The 12,859-nt window shown below is 44.0% G+C and overlaps 1 protein-coding gene across 4 annotated transcripts in view; it reads right to left on the bottom strand.

The window, feature by feature from the left end:
- The window catches only part of LOC119649871 (serine/threonine-protein kinase unc-51), a 94,143-nt gene that overhangs the window by 14,888 nt on the left and 66,396 nt on the right, over positions 1-12,859 (bottom strand). For 2 of the 4 annotated variants that reach the window (XM_038052243.1, XM_038052245.1), the window contains exons 3-11: positions 3,732-3,819; positions 3,542-3,667; positions 3,374-3,447; positions 3,149-3,309; positions 2,849-2,985; positions 2,616-2,732; positions 2,212-2,374; positions 1,226-2,083; positions 1,071-1,159 (exon numbers count right to left, since the gene is read on the bottom strand). In XM_038052243.1, coding sequence (XP_037908171.1) covers positions 1,071-1,159; positions 1,226-2,083; positions 2,212-2,374; positions 2,616-2,732; positions 2,849-2,985; positions 3,149-3,309; positions 3,374-3,447; positions 3,542-3,667; positions 3,732-3,819 — 1,813 coding nt within the window. The remainder of the gene's footprint in view (positions 1-1,070; positions 1,160-1,225; positions 2,084-2,211; positions 2,375-2,615; positions 2,733-2,848; positions 2,986-3,148; positions 3,310-3,373; positions 3,448-3,541; positions 3,668-3,731; positions 3,820-12,859) is intronic. The other 2 variants (XM_038052244.1, XM_038052246.1) reach the window with 1 other exon arrangement.

Below are 12,859 nucleotides of genomic sequence, written 5' to 3'. Positions count from 1 at the left end.
TCCAGCTCGTCAGCAGCTAGTCATCGTGGATGGGGAGCCGACCGTTAACGTTCCTTACGAGATCATCAAAAAGTTGGCTATCATGCAAGTTCTTTCGTGATAGGGTATATAGTTCTAAAGTCATTGCTTCGTCAGATGGATTATAATATAGTGGTCGATGTTGAAGTAGCTCTTCAACCCTGCGAGAAGTGACAGACGCAACACACAAGCGAACGTAAGCGACCATAAGAAGGTGATCCTTTTCGAGGCCGAAAAAGACAATTTCCAAATCATCGCTCATCGCAAAGTGGGCAATCTGACTGACCGCACGGTGTTGATATCCAACTTACTTTATGGCAGGCTCTGTGCTCGAACAATGTGTCACCTATGACGAGCTGGTGAAAGTTGCGGAAATCCGCAAACATCCCACCATTATCGTTACGGTCGGCGAGACCCGCATCCCCATCACACCTTTAATGAACTGAAAATTGACTGTAGGGAATGAACGAAGATCAAGATCGGATTTTCTTTCTTTATTTGATTCTGAAAGTTTAAATGTATCAGGCTATATTCTTTGATGTGAATGCTAAATAATTGTGCAAGGTACGTTGGGCAACTGGTTTCTTTTTGTGTGTATGGTCGACTCTAGCGGAACTACTGATTCTTTATTTGAATAGATTATGTATAATATTCAATAGAATCCTAGGAACACAATGGAGAAATTGTTGTATTAAAATATTCATTATCAAAAAAGCAATTGAAGTTCATGGCGAGTAGCGAGAAAAAATACTGTGTAGGTTGGAAACAATACCTAGGTGCCGGTTCCCTAGATTATACTTTATTTGTAAGATCATCAATGAGGAACAATGCGAGAATATGTTCTTCTTGGCTTGCTTGTGTTCAGCATTCAAATTAATTTGTTTCGTTTTGTTGAAGTAGTATATAGATCACGTTTCATATAACTATTCATTCATAGTAAATTGGAAAATTGGAAAAGATAAAAAGTTGCGCAACTATGGTTATATCAATATTTGTAAAGATTGAGAAAAAAATATTGGAACAACTTCTATGATGAGTCTATGATTTCTTACCATTTTTTACATTTGCAGATGGTTTCAGATGGCCATTTTGTAGCTGCTGTGATGCCAGACTCAAACCCGATGAGAGTAATTGTAATGCTCTGTAAAGACGTAAATAACAAAACCTGAATTCATTGCTTCTGAACGATATTACACGAATATCTCACCTAACTAACAATACTAAACGTTCTAATCGTTTACAATCTTCCGGTGCATGTGGTGGGATAATTTGCGCATCTGTAGACATCAATGCCGACAGTGGAGCACACTGCGAGTCGGCCACTTCCTGAATACAATCAGTCAAAGCTAGAACGAAATTCAACTTGGACAGGGTTTCGTTGTGCTCTCGTCCAAGTAGCGTCTCCTCTTGTAATTCAGGTGCTTGGAACGGAATTGTCTGATGATGATGATGATGATGTCCATCCGAATTATTTGTATCAAGAAGACTTTGAAGGCCGCCAGTTGCTCCCATTTCAGGCAATGTGAACGCTCGTGGCCCTAATACAGGATGATGATTATTGTTTTCACCAATCATAACGGTTGTTGGACTGCCTAGTGTTGGAAGTTTCGATAGTGCCGATGATGGTAGGACGGGTGAACTGGTACCAGATCGTCGTAACGGTGAATGATGAGATGCTGGACTAACTTGCCATTGACATGGTGCCGCCGGTGGTGTTTCCGACAATGAACCACCTGATGTTGATCGCCTGCGACTACTTCCACCCGGTGGTGTTCCAATCGCGAATTGCACGGCCGGTGGTGAGATTGAATTTATATCGCTATTATTGCTGTTTCGATGCTCGGAACGTTTCATACTAATTGGTTGAGATCGTGGTATTGCAGTATTAGAGATAGTTTTTGGTGGCGATGACGTGAATTCAGGTTTCTTTTGTCGCTCCTGGTTTGAGAGTCGGCGTGCCGGAACGGGAACGGGTTTTGGTTCAGAGATTGGCAATGTACTTGGTCGCGGTGGACTTGCTTGAGGATTTGTCGGTTGCATTCTATTGCCTTGCCTGAAACCGTATCTACATTGCATATTACAATTTTAGTTTGCATCAAAATAAAAAGGTGAAAATTTAAACAAATACCTACTCAAAGATGTACTACGCATTTACTAAATTCTCTACCAGAAAAAAATCAACTTAACACTCACTTTCTTTCATAATTCACAATTTGTTGATCGACTGGAAGATTACTTGGAACTAGCACGAAATCATCGGAATCTTCGGGACTACTGGAACCACTATTTGGACTACTACCCTCCCCGAGAACTCTAGCATTTGTCAATGTGGCCGCAATTGTATTATCCAACGCTTCTGAAAAGAGCAAATTCAATCCAAAACGTAAAGTCTTTATAATCTCTCATAGCAGAAACTAGCGATTTTATATCTAACAATAACCAAAATAGAAATTTTACGTAATTATGGTACTTGAAATCGCCGTCTAAGAGATAAAAATATTAGAATGAAAACAGAGAGGAATTTTGAACCGCATCATGCTTTCTTCTGTCAGGAGAGAAATGAATAGTGTTTTCATCAGTTGAACGATAATACTCACCGACTGGCTCTCCGACACCTTGCTGTTGTTGCAAAGTTTGTTGGTTTATTGCCACCTGTTGTTGAATGGGACTTGGCATTTTTGGTGGTGTTAAGTTTACTCCTGCGGGCATATCGACTGAAATTTGTAAACAATCAAATTTCATTGTTTTCGCCACATTATCAATCTCAACTGATTGAAATATTTTCCTACAAATCGTGTGAAATTGAAATGTTTGAAAAGTGAATACATACTTGGGGATTCTGGTGTTTGTGGCCGTTGTAAAAATGGATGATTGAAAAATACTTCGAAAGCCATTCGATCTTTAGCATTGCGACGTAAAAGTCCCATTAATAGGTCGGTTAGTTCCGGTGATGTTCCTGGCGGAATTCTGAAATGGGGAACGGTTTCATGAGAAGAAAATATGAAACTATTTTTGTATCTGCAGCTATATTCTATTTATAGCTGCGATTTTGCAATATTTCACAGCTTAACTTCTTCCCACTTGCTTTTGTGTTCATTCATAAATGGAAAATAAAAGCGAAGCCACTTACTTTGGGGCTAAATTGCAATTTTGTTCATAAAACATTTTCAATTCCTGTGGTGTATGAGCCTGAAATGGTGCTTTTCCTGTGAGACATTGAAAAACTATTGTTCCCAATGACCAGAGATCGGCCTTTGCATCATACTGAAGCGACATTATTACTTCAGGCGCCTGCAATTATTTTATGTTTATGTTAGTTACTGCTTTATTTTCGAAACTAAACCACATTATCTACCATGTACATAGGAGATCCACACAGTGTTGCTGCCATATTACCATCTTGTAAAAATCTAGCAAAACCAAAATCGGCTGGAAAATAAAAATAAATTTCGATATTAAATTGAATTTTTATTGCTTCTAAAGTCTAGATAAAAAGAAGAAATAAATTTTGCCAATCACATACCGATTTTCAACGTAATTTTTGCTGGCGCCGGTAGTGCCTTGCCGCAATTATGCGATAGTAAAATATTCTGTGGTTTGAGATCTCTATGAACGATTCCTTTGGCAAATAGTGCTTTCATTGCACCGGCTGAAAACAAGCAAATGTGAATAAACAACGAAAATGACTCAGCAGGATTTATTTTTATGTTTACCAAGTTGCACTAGAAATAGTCGAATCGTGTCTTCACTAAGAGTTCCTTTGGCTCCGAGATAATCAGCCAAATCACCGCCATTGCAATACTGAAAATGAAGAAAAAGAGATTCATTGAATATTGTTGGTGCACTTATATCACATGTTTTTGTATTTTCTATGCTAAGTACATCTAATACTCTCGTTAAAATTTATTATTTAAGATTGACAAAATGTATCTTACGGTTGCTGAACTAGAATGTTGTTGTTTGAAATTTAATCTTTAAACACTCCGCTCTTCTTGCATAATCTTCAAGTTCAAAAATATTCACAGGTATTACTCTGATGGTGGCATCCACCGGTATCATATACTAAATCGATTGTTCAGCTTCATACGAGGGCGCATCAAATGTAAAGGCGTTTTTCTACTTAGTTGCTCTTCATAAAAATACAGTTTCCTCGGCGAATAAGTTTCTTAATTTTTCCAGTTCTTTTCGGATGCTCAAATAGCCACTGGATTTCAAACACCTCTAGGGTTTAGTTATCAATGAACCGTAGCCTCCAATATTTTCTTCGGGGAGCCCAAACATAAAGTGACAAATGTTATTTAAATTTATTGACAGAACACAGGGTTCAGCGTAGAGCGCTGTTGTAAACTCTGCCTTGTTGTATCAGATTGTATCATATGAAGCGGAAGTTTCTTGCTCAAATGAGCGATCACAGTGCAAAATAATGTCTCATTGAAGACAGATATCTAGAAGTTGCAATTTCTATCTTTTCATGTAGAATCTATTGCAAAAATATTGTAAATTCAACAAAGGACATTTTCTTTTCAAAAATGAGTCCTACATCGTTAGTACCGTTAATGGCATAGAATTAAAGACAGAACTGGCAGGTGATACAAGGAGAATTGTACAATTGGTTGTCGAGAAGTTTGAGGTGTCTATTGTCTCCACAGGTCGTAACATGGCAAAAACAAGAAAAGTGAAAAAATCGATAGATGCGTTCTACACTCATTGACCGAAGCCAGGATGTTGGGAAGGCCAGAAGTACCATATTCTAACATTTTTCTTTTTCGGGACATGCAATGAAATGTGGATTCTATACTATAATTGGCTAGCGGCCCTTTAACTAATCTTCACGAGGCGGAATCGAAACTTTACTGTTCTCACGATAAGCTCGCTCTTGTGAGATGCCCGGGGAATTTTCGTAATAGAAAAGTCGAGATCGGATTGAAAGAAATCAAAAGATTGGACTTGTAAAGATTTGACTTGATTTACTTTATTTAATTCTTACAATACTTTTTTATTACTCGCGCTGAAGTGATCTGTCTCGCGGTTGGGAACAGAAGAGACCGACTTATTTCCATGCGGTCCTTACTGTCCCAACCAACGGCACTTTTTTACCGCTGGCTCTCCACTTCCCCGGTGCGTTCTGAAAACGCGTGAGTGGAGAGTTTCCACGTTCAGCGCCATCTACCCGTCCGCATCCGCAACATCCGAAATAAATTTCGAATGCTGCAGATCCTGCCGCGCCACATCACTCCGCCCCCAGACGAAACCTAGGGGTTTCGGCGACGGATCCCCGAACTTCGTTCGCCGTTAATCCACAAAGCGGACACGACGTTGCTTCGGGGCGCACACGGGTTTCAGCCTGGACAAAGAGACCGCCTTTTTGTGACCACCGATCTCGAGCCGGAAAAAATGTTCTCCCCGCTCGAGAACGCGGTACGGGCCCTCATATGGAGGCTGCAGCGGCTTCCGGACGGCATCCGTCCTGATCAGCACGTGCGTGCATGTGTCCAGTTCCTTGGGCGAACAAGCAGGTATGGACGAGTGTCGAGTGGGTGGTGGCGCTTTGATGCGACGGAGATTGTCCCTCAGCAGACGCACCAACCCCGACTCCGTGAGACCCGATCTCTTGTCGAAGACCGGATCGCTTGGGAGTCTTGGGTTCTCCCCGTAAACCAGCTCCGCGGGGCTGGCAGCAAATTCCTCTCGGCGGGTTGTACGAAGGCCGAGTAGGACGAGAGGCAAGACTTGAGTCCAGGACGGGTCGTCGCGTGCCATAATGGCGGCTTTCAGCGTCCGGTGCCAACGTTCTAGCATCCCATTGGACTGCGGGTGGTATGCAGTGGTCCGCTGGCGTTTAAAACCCAGGAGTTTGCCTAACTCGGAGAAAAGGGTGGACTCAAATTGCATTCCCTGGTCAGTGACGATCACTGCAGGGACGCCAAAGCGAGGTATCCACTCTCGGCAGAGGGCTTCGGCACAAGATTGCGCCGTAATGTCCTTCAGAGGTATTGCCTCAGGCCACCGCGTGAACCTGTCGATGATTGTGAGGCAATACTTGTAACCGTGCGAGTCTCGCAAAGGCCCTATTATGTCGAGGTGTATTGTGTGGAAACGCTTGGTAGTGCGGGGGAATGAGCCCACTTCTTTCCTTACATGCCTGGAGACTTTACACTTCTGGCATGCGATGCACTCTCTGGCCCAGGAATTGATATCCTTGTTCATGGAGGGCCAGAAGTATTTTCCGGTGACTAACCGGTTTGTTGTCCTGATGCCGGGATGCGCCAAGTCGTGAACTGCGTGGAACACTTCCTTGCGAAATGTGGCCGGAATGTATGGCCGAGGTCCCTTTTCCGAGTCTTCGCAGCAGAGCGAGAGGTTTGAGCCGAAGATGGGCAACTCCCGAAATTTGTATTTGGGGTTGGACTTGAGGCTCTGAAGTGCTGCGTCATCCACTTGCGCCTTGGCAATAGCCGAGAAATCGAGTGAGGCGGGGATGTTGACTTCGGAGACACGAGACAAAGCGTCAGCAACAATGTTGTCCTTCCCGGACACGTGCTGGATGTCTGACGTGAACTGGCTTATGAAGCTCAGGTGTCGAAGCTGACGAGGGGACGCTTTGTCGGGCTTCTGTTTCAAAGCGAACGTGAGAGGCTTATGGTCCGTGAACACTGTGAACGGCCTGCCTTCTAGGGAGAAACGGAAGTATTTGATGGACAGGTATGCGGCGAGCAGTTCGCGATCGTAGGTGCTGTAGTTCCGTTGAGCGGGATTCAACTGTTTCGAGAAGAAGCTCAACGGCTGCCAAACTTGGTCCACCTTTTGGTGAAGGGCAGCACCTACTGCGATGTCGGAGGCATCAACAAAAACGGCTAGGGGTGCATCTTGATGAGGAAATGCCAAAAGTGTAGCATCAGCCAGTTGCTGTCTGGATTTATTGAACGCGCAGACAGCCTCTTCAGACCACACAATCTCTCGTGTGTCTTTTGTTTTGGGGCCAGACAAGTACGCGTTCAAAACGGACTGGTGATGGGCGGCCTTGGGCAGGAAACGACGGTAGAAGTTTAGCATGCCCAAGAACCTCCTCAACTCCCTCACTGTTTTTGGACGCGGGAAGCTTGTGATTGCTTGCACCTTGTCTGGGTCGGGCTGTATTCCTTCAGAGGAAATGGAGTGGCCGAGGAATCTCACCTGTTTTTGAAGGAATTTGCACTTCTCAACGTTTAAGACTAAACCGGCCTCAAGGAGACGTTGAAAAATGCACTCGAGATGGGCTAAGTGCTCAGACTCAGTAGAAGAAGCGACCAAAACATCATCCAAATAGACGAAACAGAAATCGAGGTTTCGCAGGACTGAGTGAATGAACCTTTGAAAGGTTTGCGCCGCATTGCACAATCCGAAAGTCATTCGGGTGAACTCGAAGAGTCCAAAGGGTGTGCATATTGCCGTCTTTGGAATGTCTTCAGGAGCTACTGGGATTTGGTGGTATGCCTTGGCTAAGTCCAAGGTCGAAAAGATGCGGCAATTCGCGAGGTGATGCGCAAAGTCGTGGATGAGTGGAATCGGATATCGGTCAGGAACAGTCTGTGCGTTTAGCCTTCTGTAATCCCCACAGGGACGCCATTCGCCATTTGGCTTAGGGACCATATGTAAAGGGGAAGACCAACAGCTGTTTGAGGGCCTGCAGATACCCTGTTGAACAAGTTGTTCAAATTCTTTCCGCGCGATAGCCAGTTTCTGGGGTGGTAGAGGACGCACCTTTGAGAAAATCGGGGAACCAGTAGTATTTATGTGGTGCTGCACATTGTGCTTTACTGGTTTCGAGAGACTACATTCGGTAGTTATCTGGCTGAACTTTTGGAGGAGTGTCCGAACACGAGAGTCGGAGATGTCTTCCAAAAGAACGGAAAGGTTATTGTCAGCGTGAGATACCATTTGGCCCGACGAATTTAGTTTGGTTGTGGGGTCTATAAGGGACTTATGTTGCAAGTCCACCAGCAACCCATAGTGACACAAGAAGTCTGCGCCTAATATGGGGAAGCTGACATCCGCCAGGATGAAACGCCACGGAAACGTCCTACGCAAGCCAAGACTCACGTCCACTTGCCTGTACCCGTATGTATTGATGCGGGATGAATTTGCTGCCGCCAGTTTGAGGGGTTGTGGATATAGTCGATGATGCTGGGGTACGGGAAGAACCGAAACCTCCGCACCCGTGTCGACGAGGTAGTTGCGCCTGCTGAGGGGGTCGAAAATAGTTAGGCGACGTGGCGCTGCGCTCTGGGTGGCCGTCGCCAAGACCCCCCGCGGACCTAGTTTTTTGTGGTAGGCGCGAATTTGCAAGGTAGCGTACATCTTGTCGCTTTGTCTCCGAAGTTACGATGATACCAGCAAATACCCTGGTCCGCAGGCTGTCTTGACGACCTGCTACCCGAACGCCCTTTTCGTGTGGCAGACCGTGAGCGAGCTCGCGGCCTGGCACTCGAACGCTGAGCGTCCAACGTCGCCCGCATCTCGGCCACGCTGGCGGTTAAGGCCGCGATCTCGCGCCGTAAGTCGCCGACCTCATCCGACGGTGGTTGAACGGCCGCTATGGTTGGGCGAACGTACACCTCCTGTACTTGATCGGCCGTTGCTGCTAGTTCCTCCAAGGAACCGGAGACGCATGCTAGGATCGCCTGGGTGCCCTCCGGGAGCCGACGCAGCCAGAGCGACTTGATCAGGTCGTCGCCGATCTTGCTCCCACCCAATTGCCTCATTTCACGAAGCAATTGGCTGGGAGTTCGATCACCCAACGTTAAACCCGCCAGCAAGTGGTCTAATTTTGCCGACTCGCTTGCCGACAGGCGCCTGATCAACTCGCTCTTGAGCTGAGCATACGATGCCGACTTCACTACGTCGGACACCAGAAGTATGGACTCTTCGTCCAGGCCGACCACCGCGTAGTTGAAACGGGTCGCGTCCGATGTGATACCGGACATTTGGAACTGTGCTTCCAAATGCACGAACCACAGCTCGGGGTTCCGACGCCAAAAAGGAGGAACGCGTACGGCGAGGGCGGTCACTTGTGGGTCCGATGGGCCTGCCGCGTCTTTATTTTCAAACGACATTTTTCCTAACGAGAAGTACGATATTGTGATGCAGACGCGGTGAGTTTATACTGAAACGCGGTGAAATTTACACCGACACGGCAGGCCGCACCCACAAATGCACGCACGAAACGAGAAAAAGAAAACGACGACCGAAGCGGACGCTCTCCAGCGCAGACCAAAAACACCGGGAAAACAGAGAACTTGCGATTTGAAACACCTCAACGCCGTCTCTTGCAGCGGCTTTAATTTTATTGTCACTTTTTCTTTAAATAATATTTCAATTTCAAACAATTATTTTGACAAAGGCTGATGAGAATACGCAAACACTTCTTCAATTGAAAATTTATCGATTTTCCGCTCGGCTGCAAGGAAGCAAGAGTTCCGGAATGCGTTGGCTCCGCTGCTGCTGCTGCTTAAGTTGGGCGGATGACGGCCGGACAGCTCTCCGATCTGTTGATTCCCGGCTCGGGCTGGCGTGAATGCGATAAGCAGTCGCTACTGCTGATCGTTGCCGCGGCTACTCCTGTCCCTGCTACGTGACTCTACCTGCCGTTTCCTTCCTGTGAGTTCCCAGTTCCGCAATTCGACAGTTGATTGACTTGACCGGCCGAGCAACGAGGGAAAGGGCGACGAAAATGTCCGCCGGTGGCACTTAGACAGCTCGAGCCGTGGGCGCGCTCGGCTCTACTTGGGCGCGCTGGGTGATTAGCTCGCGATGCGATGACTGAGCGAAATGTTTTCGTACTATCCCCGACGTTGTAGCAACGCAGCGAAAGCAAGACTCGTTTTCGGGCGAGAAAAGTGCCAATCCGTTGAATGTGCTACGCGCACCGGGCTGAAGATCGAGATTTTGGGAAAACACTGCGATCCTTTCTTTGTTGTTTGTTGCGGAGTAACTGGTGGGAACGATTTATTTGGGATCGCTGATGCTGGAGTTCCCAAGGATGCTGTTCTTCGGGGTCACCACTTTCACTTATCTTCACGAGGCGGAATCGAAACTTTACTGTTCTCACGATAAGCTCGCTCTTGTGAGATGCCCGGGGAATTTTCGTAATAGAAAAGTCGAGATCGGATTGAAAGAAATCAAAAGATTGGACTTGTAAAGATTTGACTTGATTTACTTTATTTAATTCTTACAATACTTTTTTATTACTCGCGCTGAAGTGATCTGTCTCGCGGTTGGGAACAGAAGAGACCGACTTATTTCCATGCGGTCCTTACTGTCCCAACCAACGGCACTTTTTTACCGCTGGCTCTCCACTTCCCCGGTGCGTTCTGAAAACGCGTGAGTGGAGAGTTTCCACGTTCAGCGCCATCTACCCGTCCGCATCCGCAACATCCGAAATAAATTTCGAATGCTGCAGATCCTGCCGCGCCACAGCCCCAATGATGCCATTTCGACCACCAGAGGTCATATTTACTGTATGCTAGACGTTCTGAGCATGCTACTAACGATTCGTTCTGATACCATGGCATGCATGAGAGCTTAAATCCTTTACAGCAATTGTTGGTCAATACGCAAATATCTGAATCAGTTGAAATTAATAATTACCATTTCTGGGCTAGAATCTTTAAGAGTTTCAATTAAAAGGCTTACAACAAGTCCTCCAATTCTTTCAAAATACATCACCGATTACAGAAAGGATATCAGGAGGAACACCAAAACCAATAATCAGCATCGAAAGTCCATGAACCCTTAAAGCAAATCTGGACCGACGTATCCATGACGGAAGATTGGCACAAAAGTGACATTTAGTAGCTATGAACGACATTATGTTTTCAAACATTTTCGAAAGGAGTCTTTCAAGAGCGAATGCCACGGAGGATTTTTCATCAAGCAAACAATTGAAAAATACTGGGAGTGCAACTTTAAACTACACCGAGTGTTCGTGGTTTTCAAGCAGGCGAACGAAACCAAAGATCAATCGGCATTGTATAAAGTTAGATATTGTCTTCTATTTGTAGTTAAGCCTAAAAAATTGATAGACCAGTAGCTTACTCCAAACTACAATTTTTATTTTACAGTGCTATTGCTAGCTTTGTACTGATGAAGGGGGTAAGTTGCTCCCGAAATATATATCTGCACTGTAAAATAAAAATTGTAGTTTGGAGTAAGCTACTGGTTTATCAATTGTATAAAGTACTGTCAACGTTCCGGAGCAGCTTATCCGAACATGTCAGCAGATTTAAGCGGAATATTGTAGGAATTATTCATACAAAAGTATAAGAATAAGTCTTACACCATGGTACAAAGCAGGAAAAGTACGCCATATTAAAGAATAACAAGTCGGGAAACCGGAAGCTGGATGGTGAAAGGTTATGTGTATCTCTTTTATAAGGCCATTTGAGTGTGCATTTGTCCCATTAGTACCTAGCACTATATTATGTGTGAATATCCACTTTCGCGTGATATTGACATTCAAAGTCTTGAATTTGCAAAGAAGCGACAACTTTACCCTATTATAACTTTGTTAGTAATAGTGGGATTTCCACCAAATTTGGTAGAATCATGCTCTACGTTATAGCCAATTAATAAAAATTATAGAAATATACTATTATTAACTTTATTTGAAAGGATATCGATATGGAGGATATATAAATTTGCAGAACGAAATGCAAACATTTACATTTAAAATAATTAATCACGCTGCCCTATTTGCCAACAATCGGAAGAGGCGACTGAGAGCCAAAATAAAAATTTTCGCATTTGCTGGCAACATTTTGTAAGACATTTTTCGCAAGGAAGCTGCAATGAGGACATATTATATAGCCTATTGCTCAATTCTGCTGCCTTTGCTGAGCAGTATAAGAAAGAAGGAAAAAAAGAAAACCTTTCTCCAAAGAGACTCTAGACCTATTGCTATGGGAAATATTCAATGTAACTCAAAACAATAGTGAAGACGAGGACACAACCAGTGAAAACGAACCTGATTGTTTCTTGATTCTTCTACTCATTCTCTGAAGATCGTGATAACTCTGGCATTGCGTGAAAACTTGGAAGGATATTTTCTCCTTTAGACTGGTTACTTCTCCACCGAATTTTTCAAACCAAATTTCGACGGCTTGACACTTTTTTTTTGTTGATTGTATATATATGTATATGGAATGCAATTATATGAACGACTAGTCCATAAAAAGGATGAATGCACGCCGCCCAAACATAAGGAATGTCATCAACAAACTCCAGGGTTTTCAACTTGTAGAAATTCAGCTGGTCTCAAATATTATTTTCGCAAAGGAAAAGATTGACTCATTCTGTTGCCGTCAGCTACATGTTTACAATTTGACATCTCTTTGAAGCTCCCTATGTTTTACTGGAATCAAATAATAAATATTTATTAAAATTATTAATCCTAAGGCATTCGGTTTTCCTTGTGTGGTGAAGCGAATCTAATTTGATTTGCATATTTTCGGATGTGAGTTAGCGCTAACGGTTATTCATATATTACGAGGTGAATCAATCGATTTAATGGTCTGTATTTGATTCTTATTTCTTATGTTAGTTTTGGTTATTACTTCATCAAGTACTCTATTGAACAATTTGCATCCCATAGTCAGACGGTTGGGGTAGATTTTTTTTCAAAGTGAAAACCCGCAAAGAATCAGAATGAACTTATAAAAATACAGTGAAATGTCAAGTCAATCGGTCAAGATTTATTCCAGTTATGACTTCGGCCAACTTGAAAAATGTAGAGAAGAACGTGGGTGGATAAAAGGTGAATTAGTTAAATATGGGAAATCCGATAAACATAATTTGTTTTGTGTGT

Source organism: Hermetia illucens, chromosome 2, assembly GCF_905115235.1.
Source record: "Hermetia illucens chromosome 2, iHerIll2.2.curated.20191125, whole genome shotgun sequence".
Taxonomy (NCBI): Eukaryota; Metazoa; Arthropoda; class Insecta; order Diptera; family Stratiomyidae; genus Hermetia; species Hermetia illucens.
Note: the sequence above shows the minus strand (reverse complement) of the source record. Positions and strands in the feature narration are given on the sequence as shown.